Source organism: Podarcis bocagei (assembly GCF_964188305.1).
Source record: "Podarcis bocagei genome assembly, chromosome: 5".
NCBI lineage: Eukaryota > Metazoa > Chordata > Lepidosauria > Squamata > Lacertidae > Podarcis > Podarcis bocagei.
Window position 1 is genome coordinate 23,496,213 of NC_138129.1, and position 12,205 is coordinate 23,508,417.

The window sequence follows — 12,205 nt, forward strand, 5'->3', positions numbered from 1 at the left end:
TGTTAAAAGGTAAAGGACTCCTGACAGTTATGTCCAGTTGTGAACGACTCTGGGGTTGCAGCGCTCATCTCGCTTTATTGGCCGAGGGAGCCGACGTTTGTCCGCAGACAGTTTTTCCATGTCATGTGGCCAGCATGACTAAGCCGCTTCTGGCAAAACCGGAGCAGCACACGGAAATGCCATTTACCTTCCTGCCAGAGTGGTACCTATTTATCTACTTGCACTTTGACGTGCTTTCAAACTGCTAGGTTGGCAGGAGCTGGGACCGAGCAATGGGAGCTCATCCCATCACGGGATTTGAACTACCGACCTCCTGATTGGCAAGCCCAAGGCTCAGTGGTTTAGACCACAGCGCCACCCACATCTTGAGTTGTTAGAATACCCCTATCCCCCCCCATAGAACAGCAATCCCAAGGGAAGACTCTGGGAACCATAGTTCTTTGAGGCGAATAGAAATCTACAAATATCTGTACAGTGCAGGTGGTTTGCAATGTGATGTTTGTATGTTGCTTTGGTTTTAATATGTCTCACAAGTCTTGTTTACTGGGGGAAATGGGAGACTAAGTAAAATGCATCTAGTTGTGGTTGAGATAGTTCCCACCAATCTTCGTAACTGTTGCCAAGGGAATAGGACTGTGTGGAAATGGTAATTGGGGCAGTTAGCTCAGTTGGGGCAGTTAGCCTGGTGGCAGAGGAAGAGGGGTAGTTGGTATGGCGGCAGTAGAAGCAGGGTCGAGTAGCTCTCCCCATTTCACCAAGCGCTGGAAAAGGATGTGCTGCCCCTGGGTGGAAGGCCTCTATTTTATTATAAATGATGGAGGGAGTAACCTTTTCCCAGTATGCAATACTCGTACAAGACTGTACAATCATACCTCGGGTTACAGACACTTCAGGTTGCGTTTTTTCGGGTTATGGACCCACTGAAACCCAAGAGTACCGAAATGGGTTACTTCCGGGTTTTGGCAGTTGTGCATGCGCAGAAGCGCTAAATCATGCTTTGCACACGTGCAGAAGTGCTGAATCGCAACCCACGCGTGCGCAGACGCCTCCCGCACGGATCACGTTCGCAACCCGTGCGTCCACTGTATTCTTTCTTGTACAATAAACCACTACAGCAGTTCTTTTCTGGAATTAAGTCTCTTATGACACCATCAGTGTTCCTGTGAGGAAATGCTCTTGCACTGCTCCTTGGTATTGCAGGGGGCCAGATCCCCCCCCACCTTGCAGCTGTTCTGCCCCCCACATCCAATTATAGATAGTTCAGTTGGTAGAGCATGACATTCTTAATCTCAGGGCTGTGGGTCTGAGCCCCACGTTGAGCAAAAGATTCCTGTTTGGTCCCTTCCAACTCAACAACTCTATGATTTTATCTCTGTAAAATCAATTGGACTTGGAAGATACTTAACTTTTTGATAGATCATGTCGTATACGAGAGCTGGGCTGAGGGTCTTTGACTGGATTTTGGCCTCTCTGGCATGAAAATTTATGCAGATTAGGTTTCAGAGACAGGACGAATTGGCACCAGACTCTGTACTTGACCTACAAGCATTCATGAAACATTGACAATGCCTAATATAACTCCTCCACAAGGACGTCTCTTTAAATATGCACTTCTGCTCTGGACAGTGACTTTGTCACAATGTCACCGCAGGGTCTTGCACTTTAGTGGCTCCAGATAACTCTGGATCCAACTGCTCAATTTACAGCTGTGTTTTTTTAAAATGTCCCTAAAGTTGACTTGAGATTTGAAAATGAAACTAGGCTTGCCTTATACTGTACCTAAACCAGATTTCCACGGGGATGCCTTTTGTTACCACTTAGTCACCTGTTCTGGGCCTGGGTACAATTTCCTGTTCCCCACAATAACAGATAGTGCCTCCTGAAGCCCACAAGAATGTGGGCACAAATGTACCACGATATATTTAAAAGCTGAGGATTCTCAAAACAGACTCCCTCAGCCAAACCTACCTCCCAGGATTAAGTTCTGTTAGATGCTAAGTACAGTGGTACCTCAGGTTACATACGCTTCAGGTTGCATACACTTCAGGTTACAGACTCCGCTAACCCAGAAATATTACCTCGGGTTAAGAACTTTGCTTCAGGATGAGAACAGAAATCGTGCAGCAGCGGCAGCAGGAGGCCCCATTAGCTAAAGTGGTGCTTCAGGTTAAGAACAGTTTCAGGTTAAGAACAGACCTCCAGAACGAATTAAGTTCTTAACCCGAGGTATCACTGTAATTGTGCCAGTACTTTATTGCTTACGTGTCCACAGAACCTTTGAAAGGGAGAAGGAGAGCGGAGACAGAAAACCAGAAAAAAATTGGCTCTGCCTCAGGATTCCTTTAGTCCCACTTACGGAAACCCTCTTGGCCAAACCATCAAGTCCAGTGGTCATCACCTGCTACTGATAAACAGAGGTGTACCTAGGGTCCCTTGCGCCCTTGGCAAGGAGCTGTATCGGTGACACCATCCCACCCCCTGAAAAAAGGCACTTTACTACAATAGCCACATTAGTAATTACTGAAATTTTAGAATTTTAGAAATTTTACAATAGCCACATTAGAAATTTTACATGACCCAGGTATTTGAAGCATCCAGAGTGAAGGCAAGGCGAGGAGGAAGGGCAAAATAAATAAATAAATAAATAAATAAATAAATAAATAAATAAATAAAGCACGCCTTTGTGCCGTGGTGCAAGAAGCACAGGAGGCTTCTTCCACATTTAATCTTGCTGCAACAGTGGGGCTGCATGGCCACACACATATACATTATACACAATATAGTCTGATTTTGTGCCAGTGTACTGGAAGAAGCAAAGATCCCCAGTGTTGAAGCAATGATTCTTCAACATCAACTTCGTTGGACTGGTCATGTTGTGCGGATGCCTGATTATCGTCTTCCAAAGCAACTACTCTATTCCGAACTTAGAAATGGAAAGTGTAATGATGGTGGTCAACAGAAGAGGTTCAAAGACTTTCTCAAGGCAAATCTAAAGAAATGTAGTATAAACACTGACAACTAGGAAACATTGACCTGCGAGTGCTCCAGTTGGAGAGCAGCCTTTATCAAAGGTGTCATGGGCTTTGAAGACGCTCAAACTCAGGACAAAAGGGAGAAATGTGCAAAGAGGAAGGCACGCTTGGCAAACCCTCACCGTGATCAACTCCTGCCCGGAAACCTATGTCCCCACTGTGGAAAGATATGTGGATCCAGAATTGGCTTCCACGGTCACTTATGGACTCACTGTTAAAACTGTGTTCATGGAAGACAATCTTACTCAGCTACAAGTGATCGTATTATTATTATTATTATTATTATTATTATTATTATTATTATTACTATTATTATTATTATTAATTACCTATACCTCGTCCAACTGACTGGGTTTCCCCAGCCACTCTGGGCAGCTTCCAACAAAATATTAAAAATACAATAAAACATCAAACATTAAAAACTTCCCAAAACAGGGCTGCCTTCAAGTGTCTTCTAAAAGTCAGTTAGTTGTTTATTTCCTTGACATCTGATGGGAGGGCATTCCACAAGGCAGGCGCCACTACCAAGAAGGCCCCTACCCACCAAAGTTGTACCCAGCCCTTATATGCAAATTAGCATCATGGGCCTGTGTACCAAGTATTTTAATTACTAGCAATACCTCTGCTGGTGTCATGTGATCTTAGCTGCCCTTTCCTCCAGGAAACAGGCAGCTGTAATTTGCATTTGCTTTCATTTTCAGAGGAGCCTTCAAGGGTAGCCCCACGTACAGTGCAATTGCAGTAGTCAACAAGTGTACTGCAATGTCTAGTTCTAGACAAAGGAAAATGCCCAGTGGGCAGTGAGTGAATGTATTAGCAAGCATCTTCTCTCCAGGCTAAAGAGCAGATAAATTAGGCCAATAATGACCAATGTTCAGCCTTCTCCTGTCCTGACATTGCACCTCCCTTAAGTAATCAGTTTTAATTATCACAGCATCATTGGCTCAGCAAAACCAAGGAATGGGCTGTAAATCAGCCTCCTAGTTGCCCTTTATTTCTCAACATTGCCAAAGTAATTAAGGACTACAGCAGCCCTGTTACTCTCTCTTTTTCTCCATGGTGAACTTGATTGAATCAGGCCAGAGAACACAGCTTTTCCAATTTAGCCTTGCAGTTTTCACAGATGAGGTCAATGGGCTTTTATAAGAGAGAGAGAGAGAGAGAGAGAGAGAGAGAGAGAGAGAGAGAGAATGAATGAGAATGATAGTGGCATGTGTAGAAATTTGGTGTAGCTTTGGTGTCAGGAAAAGCTCGAGGCTATAGGGATAAAGCCACTTCTGAGCTTGGGAGGAGGTGGACTTGCGGGCCCACCCCCTCCCACACCCGCGGGGGCTGGCCTTTAGCCCCCGCGAGATCGAGGGAATCCCCGGGCATGCCTGCGACCCTGCCCGCCAATCGGCAGGTGGGGGAGGCGTGGCCTAGCCCACTTTAAAGCCAGGTACGCCCAGGGACCGCCCTCTTTGCCCCGTTCCAGCTGCCCAGTTTTCCCATCCCACCCACCCTTTAGGCTTAACTAGCTCTGGCCTTGCTATGGACCGCAAGGGGCCTGGTAGGAATTTTTCCAACTTGGCGCACTTCCAGCCATTTGGTTTTTTCGCCTACCTCGTAGCAAACGCCACAACTTCCTCAGTATTGGCGGTTAGGCATTGGCAGGGGTAATTGTTGTGCAAATGAAGGGGGGAAGGAAACGCCATCACCTTCCCCCAATGAAAAAGGGTAGTCCGGTAAAGGACTCCAGGGGGCGTTGCCTTGTCCGAAGTCTAGGGAGGTGAGGGCCTCCGGCACGCCCCCGAGCGGTGACACCCATGGGTTCCTAGTTGGCGTACTTCAACAGGACTCCCACGGCTGGTGAATAACCCTTCCCTGTCTCCATGCCGGGTAGTCAATAGGAGCCAATGCCTAAGGCCAATACCTTCCAATTCCTGTAATCAATAAAGTTGTTGCCTTTTACGCCCATTAACCTTAAATAATGTGTCCAGTGTTCTCATTTCACATGGGGGAGGGGACTTGCCACGCAACATCTCAACTGAGTTGCTGTTGCATGATAGGAAACCTTGATGATCTGGTCAGTTACTGAATCTGACCAGTGACCGCAGGACCTAAGGAGCTCCACACAGAGGTGACGCTATGCCTGCAAACATCCATTGCCAGGGGGAAGTGAAGCAATCACCTTCACACTATACAAAAGTATGGTATCTCTGGGCTCACAATAAATGCGAAAGCAAATTTTAAACGCACCATTTGTAACTCCTCTGATCTTAAAGGATTATCGAGATATCATAAAAGCTGATGTCTCTGTGCAAGGTGGGTTGCAGTTGATCAATGGGGGGGTGGGTTCAAGAATCTATAATAGCTGCTGGAGAATCTATAATAGCTGCTGGAGAAAGGAAGATAGCCCCAAGAAACCAAAAGTTGATCCGATCTAACTCTCATTCATTATGGCAAGAAAACTCCACTTTGGCACAGTAGTGTGAATACAGCTAAATACTGCCCAGGTGTTAATTTTATGCCTACAGTGGTACCTCGGGTTACATACGCTTCAGGTTACATACACTTCAGGTTACACAGTCCGATAACCCAGAAATAGTACCTCGGGTTAAGAACTTTTCTTCAGGATGAGAACAGAAATTGTGCAGCAGAAGCATAGCGGCAGCAAGAGGCCCCATTAGCTAAAGTGGTCTTCAGGTTAAGAACAGTTTCAGGCTAAGAACAGACCTCCAAAATGAATTAAGTTCTTAACCCGAGGTACCACTGTATTTGTGTTCCCTTAACCCATTCTGAAAGTATTGTGTATACCGGGGGTGGGGAACCATTTCCAGGGAGCAGGCCAGATGTTTAGGATACCCAAACCCAGCGGTGCCAGGTATAGGGGGTGGATGGGGCTTCAGCTCTCCCAGTATTGAGGGAGCAGCCACCACCCCCCATCACCACCAGGCACCCTCCACACACCCGAGCCCCAGCCTCCGCCTGGCACAGGAGGTCTGGCACAGGAGAGCTTTGCTTCGCTCATCCCAGCTGCAGCCCAGGAGCAAGGCAGGGGCTGGGTCAATCAAACGTGGAGATCACCCTCTGCACAGCAGGCAGCATGACGTGACGTGTTACACATGGCCACGCCCTCTCAATGTAGGGGGGGCAAGTGGGTGCCCCTGCCCAAACCTCCCAGGCCATTTTGACAGGAGGCACTTCACCCACAGCAAAGCAAGAATTAAAACTGGATTTTCTAGACTACCCTCTCATTTGCCTTGTCCATATCAAACATAAATTGCAGCACCTCTGCCCTGTGAATATCCACATCTAGCCAAGCAAATGAATGCTCAGCCAGGACTGCAGTGGGTGGTGTCAAATAACTATACCACATCCTTTCCCAGTTCAGAATTAGAGTGGAAGGTAATGAATTGTTTTAATCAGAGGTCCTTCAATCAGTATCTTATTTTGTCATCTTTGATGATAGGTCTTTTGCAAAAAGATTTCCCTGCAGCTTCAGGGCCAACCTTATCATGCTGTCTCTTAAAGTTCTGCTGAATTTCTGCAGTGCCAGACTGGATCAGAACTGAGGTACATTTTGTGCTGTCTTCTCCTGGCAAAGCAGTGCACCCACTCTAGACAGATATGGACATAACCCCCTGACATGAAAGTTTAATCTTAACTCCTATCCATATTCCATAGCATAACCAGTCTCCCCAGAGCTCCCCATCAGCATTTTAGCGCACATTTAGCAGCCAGATACACACGTGTTTGGATGAAATTTTGACAAGTCTGTACAGTTTTGCAAGCAATTCTCCTTTTGTAACATATTTTTGGAGGACGTGGGTGGCGCTGTGGGTTAAACCACAGAGCCTAGGGCTTGATGATCAGAAGGTTGGTGGTTCAAATCCCTGCGATGGGGAAAGCTCCCGTTGCTCAGTCCCTGCTCCTGCCCACCTAGCAGTTCGAAAGCACGCCAAAGTGCAAGTAAATAAATAGGTACCGCTCCAGCGGGAAGGTAAACAGCGTTTCCGTGCACTGCTCTGGTTTGCCAGAAGCGGCTTAGTCATGCTGGCCACATGACCCGGAAGCTGTACGCCGGCTCCCTCGGCCAATAAAGCGAGATGAGTGCTGCAACCCCAGAGTCGATCACGACTGGACCTAATGGTCAGGGGTCCCTTTACCTTTACCTTTAACATATTTTTGCATGTTATTTTTATAATATTACATGCATTTTCATGCACACTTTCCATTAATACATGCATTTTTGTACACATGTGGTCAGGTATCTGCATCAAGAAATTTGGGGAAGTGTGAATTTTGAAAGGATAGCTGATTTTCAGCTGAAATATTGATTTGGATTAGGTAGATTTGCATTAAAATGCACACCGAACAAACTTTCTCCTACATTGCTACTCCCAAGTAACATTTAGTGAGTTCCTACACTGCATCATGGGGTCCAGCTTCTTGCATAACCATAACCAACTACATGGGGAATTAGACAATAAGATTCCTTCATGTCCTTGTTCAAGTAGCCAGCCAAACAGAATGGAGAGGTGCTTAAGTGCGACACTTGGTAGCTGGAGTGGAGAAAGAAGATTAATAAGGAACATAGGGAAAGATAAAGAGAAGGCCAGAGTAATGTGCTGGGAAATGAACAAAAATTTCTGGATTCTTAGCTGAACCAACCGAGCATGAAGCATCTGTCTCTCCCTCCTGTTCTGACTTGGAATGGCATCCAGCCAGGGTGGGTATCATTAAGCCAAGGCCGCAAGGTGCCATAGTTTCATTTAGCTGCTGCAAATGACAGTTTAAAATGGTGCCCTATGCTGGCACAAACACATTGGCTAACCTGCAGCCCGCAAATGCTTTGCTGAGTCTGGGATAAGGTTACAGTAAGCAGAGACATCACCTTGCCGACAAAGGTCCATATAGTTCAAGCTATGATTTTCCCAGTAGTGAGGTATGGAAGTAAGAGCTGGACCATAAAGAAGGCTGATCGCCAAAGAATTGATGCTTTTGAATTATGGTGCTGGAGGAGACTCTTGAGAGTCCCATGGACTGCAAGAAGATCAAACCTATCAATTCTGAAGGAAATCAGCCCTGAGTGCTCACTGGAAGGACAGATCGTGAAGCTGAGGCTCCAATACTTTGGCCACCTCATGAGAAGAGATGACTTCCTGGAAAAGACCCTGATGTTGGGAAAGATGGAGGGCACAAGGAGAAGGGGACGACAGAGGACGAGATGGTTGGACAGTGTTCTTGAAGCTACAAACATGAGTCTGACCAAACTGCGGGAGGCAGTGGAAGACAGAAGTGCCTGGCGTGCTCTGGTCCAGGGGGTCACGAAGAGTCGGACATGACTAAACGACTAAACAACAACAACAAAAAAGCAATGAGGGCTTCTGTAAAACAGTAGCAGCTATTAATATATTCATTCACAATGGAAAAATAAAGACTTTGGAAAGAAGAGGGTAGGTCTCAATATTTTTTTTTTTTTAAAATCATATGCAAAGGACTTTTCTAAGGTGATGAGTAAATCTTCCAACCATAGCCTAATAGTGCAATAACCCTCCCAGTCCTGAATGTGAGACCCAGTCACAAGGATTTAGGCTGAGGCAAGGCGCTATACTGGTGTTTGCTGCTTATACAGTGGTACCTTGGCTTACATACGCTTCAGGTTACATACGCTTCAGGTTACAGACTCCGCTAACCCAGAAATATTACCTCAGGTTAAGAACTTTGTTTCAGGATGAGAACAGAAATCGTGCTCCGGCGGTGCGGCGGCAGCAGGAGGCCCCATTAGCTAAAGTGGTGCTTCAGGTTAAGAACAGTTTTAGGTTAAGTACAGACCTCTGGAACGAATTAAGTACTTAACCCGAGGTACCACTGTAAATATCAAACAAACAAAAATCAGGGCACATCTGTGCTTTTGCACTTATTAGAGGTAGAGCTACCAGGTCCCAACCTGGAGATTCTTTCTGTAACTTTTAAGTTTTTCATCTGAATTGTATTGTGGAATAAATTTGATTCTGTCTGCATTTAAAGGCAAATCTACCAGATTTGCACTTTCGAAAACAATACACGAACCCTGCTCTTCAAGGCTGGCCAAGTTACTTTGGGAACCTGCTGGGGCAGAAAATCCCACAAGCACTTCTCCCACCCCTTGACAGTGAAAATACTGCAAGAAATCAAATATATTTATATCCCATCTTGTTCCCATCAAGGAACCCACTGCCCAGACCCAGATCTGCTTAGCTTTAGAAAGGTAGTAGCCCCATGTGCCTTCAGACCGTATTGTGGTCTGGAGACCATAATTAAAGTCAGAAAGGCAGATTCTTAGAAGGGTGAGACATTATTAGACACTTAACATTTTTGTTAAAGATAGCCATGTGTCTAGAGCAGAGGTTCCCAAACTGTGGTCTGCAGACTACATGAGTTTCACGCAGGTGGGCGGCAGTGTGTTTGTGAAGAATGCTTGCAATATGAATTCTGAAGAAATCAAATTGTAACACAATAAAGTGCATGCAATTCCATATAAGAAATAAAAGAAGCAAAAAAGACACAATTTGAAGATTATTTGGCACGGCATATTACAATTGCTGCAACAGGCAGAAACAAAATCATTAAGTGGTCTACCAAGACCCTCAGCAATTTTCATGCGGTCCGTGGGGAAGGGGAATTTTGGAAATCATGGGTCTAGGGAAGACTGGTCACGAATTAGCCGCCCTGAGCCCGGTCTTGGCTGGGGAGGGCGGGGTATAAATAAAAATTTATTATTATTATTATTATTATTATTATTATTATTATTATTATTATTATTAATTAATTAACCCCAATCCGTTCTCTCCTACTTCCACAGGACATTTAGTTAATGCCAGCTCAGACCTGATGAAATTAGACCATGAAGAGGAGCCACAGCTATCAGAGCCATACCTTTCCAAACAGAAGAAGCTCATGGTGAGATGCTCATAGCAGCACACACACAACATTTAATCTGTTTCAATCTGTTTTTAGTTTATCATTGTTTTTAAATTTTTTTTAGTGTTTTAAATAACTGTTTTTAATGATACTTTTATTGTTTTCATAAACTTCTATGAGGCGTGTTGGGGTTTTTTTAACAATAAAGTGGCATGCGGATTTGGATGGCTATTGGTACTGAAGACGACAGACGTTCAACTGAATCCAGTTGTGCTGGAGTTGAGTGTTTTCTAGCAAACTAAAGTTTCGCAAATGGGGTTGTCAGTTCAGATCCATTACCAGTGCTGCTGCTTGCCATTTTGCCTGACATCGCTGCCCTAACAGGGTGACCAGATTCAAAAGAGGACAAGGCTCCTGCACTTTAACAGCTGTACAGAAGGGGGGATTTCTGATGTACGTAAGAAGGAATTTTAGAGTTGGAAGGAAGGGAACTTGGAGGTCTGGTCCAGCTACCTTCTCAATGCAGGATCTACAACACAGGATGCAACTAGAGCATCCCTGACAGGTGGTTGACCAGCTTTTACTTAAATACTTCCAGTGAAGGAGAGCCCACCACCCAAGGCAGTTTGCTCCACTGTTGAACAGTTTTTACCATTAGGAAGTTCCTTCTAAGGTTGGGCTGAAATCTGTTTCCCTGCAATTCCCACCCACTGGTTCTAGTTCTGCTTTCTGGAGCAACAGCAAACCAGTCTGCTCCATCTTTGGCAGCCCTTCAGAGATTTGAAGACAGCTCTCCTGCCCTAATACTCCCAGCTCATACAACCATTCCTCATAGGACTTCCATTTCCAGACCCTTCACCATCCCAGGTGTCTTCCTCTGGACATGCTCCAGCTTGCCAATATCCTCTTTAACATGTGGCACCCATAACTGGGCCCAGTACTCTAGATAGCACTTGACCAGCACATAATAAAGAGGAGTTATTGCTTCTCATGACCTAGACACAATGCCTCTGTTAGTGCAGTCCTGGCACAGGTTGTAAGGTGCTTTTATGAACACATCCCTGAATATTTGGACTTCCGAGCACCTCTTCTCACAGCAGATTTGTCAGATGGTGGTGTGGTTGCTCGAGAGCAAACAAGCAAGACCTGTCTTTTCCAGGCTTTATTCTTAGTGCAAAACTATTTACAGTGAAGAGCGTCGCAAGTTCATGTCTGGCTCAGTCGCTAGCAGAATCAGGGAGTGGTCGGTCCTTGTACCTTCCCCAGCATAACAGTCGCTTGACCCCCAACCTTCTCCTCCCCTCCCTGCGCCGAAACCTAATGCGCAGAGTGGGCGCTGGCAAAGGGGTACTTCCCTCCTCTCCGGCTTGCTCAGGGTCGGTGTTGAGGCTCTCCCTAGCATCCCCTGGTCCCACCACCTCCTCCCTACTGGAGGTGGGGCTTTCTTCCTTGCCAGAGGAGGAACTGCTTCGCAGGACTTTCGGAGGTTCCCTGTAACACAACTGCCCTTCCTCCTCTCGCGTCTGAGCTGATGGCAGTTCCCTGACAAGACTGATCAAAACAACGATGAGACCTGTCAAAGTCATTTGTTTGTAAAATATCCACTACGTTCAAATTGTGTGAAAACACATTCTTCTTGTTCAATTTCGATGTAAACATTTACTGTTTATATCTAGGCCAAGATCCTGGAACATGACAATGTGAACTACTTGAAGAAAATCCTGGGTGATCTGGGAATGGTGCTAGATCAGATTGAAGCTGAGCTGGAGAAAAGAAAAATTGAATACCAAGGTAGGCATCATGCTGTTGCGGACATTATTTTCTAAGTCTGCTGCGAGAGACTGTTGGAGAGCAAACCTTATTTGGCAGGTAAAGCTAGAGCAGATTTTGTTAGATGAGATATAATCCATTATCAGAAGGATGTTATATTTTGCTGTCAACTGTTAATGATTATTAGTAGCAGTAGTATCATTATCTGCTGTGATGTTATCATCACTAAGTCCAGCTGGCCATAGCAGACGACTGGACAAAAGGACTCACGGAACAAAGAAACAGGAAGTGCAGTGACTGCATCTAAAGAAAGACTGAAGGTAGCGGCTGGGAACCTCAGACCCTGTGGCTAATGCCACGCTTGGATTTCTCCAAGCTGCACCCTCTATCCCTAGGTCATTCCCCCACCACCTTGCTTTGTGCCCTCCTTTAGTACTTTTGCCTGGTTGGAAAATATAATTGAACCATGGCTTTTGCTTGCCTGGATGGAGGAGGTGTGTGTGTGGTGCCCTGTGCAA

General features: G+C 45.6%; 1 protein-coding gene across 1 annotated transcript in view; it reads left to right on the forward strand.

Moving 5' to 3' along the window:
* Positions 1-12,205, forward strand: part of GDAP1L1 (ganglioside induced differentiation associated protein 1 like 1) — a 46,892-nt gene that overhangs the window by 25,817 nt on the left and 8,870 nt on the right. The window contains exons 4-5 of the mRNA XM_081196576.1: positions 9,859-9,956; positions 11,594-11,708. Of these exons, the coding sequence (XP_081052702.1) occupies positions 9,859-9,956; positions 11,594-11,708 (213 nt within the window). The remainder of the gene's footprint in view (positions 1-9,858; positions 9,957-11,593; positions 11,709-12,205) is intronic.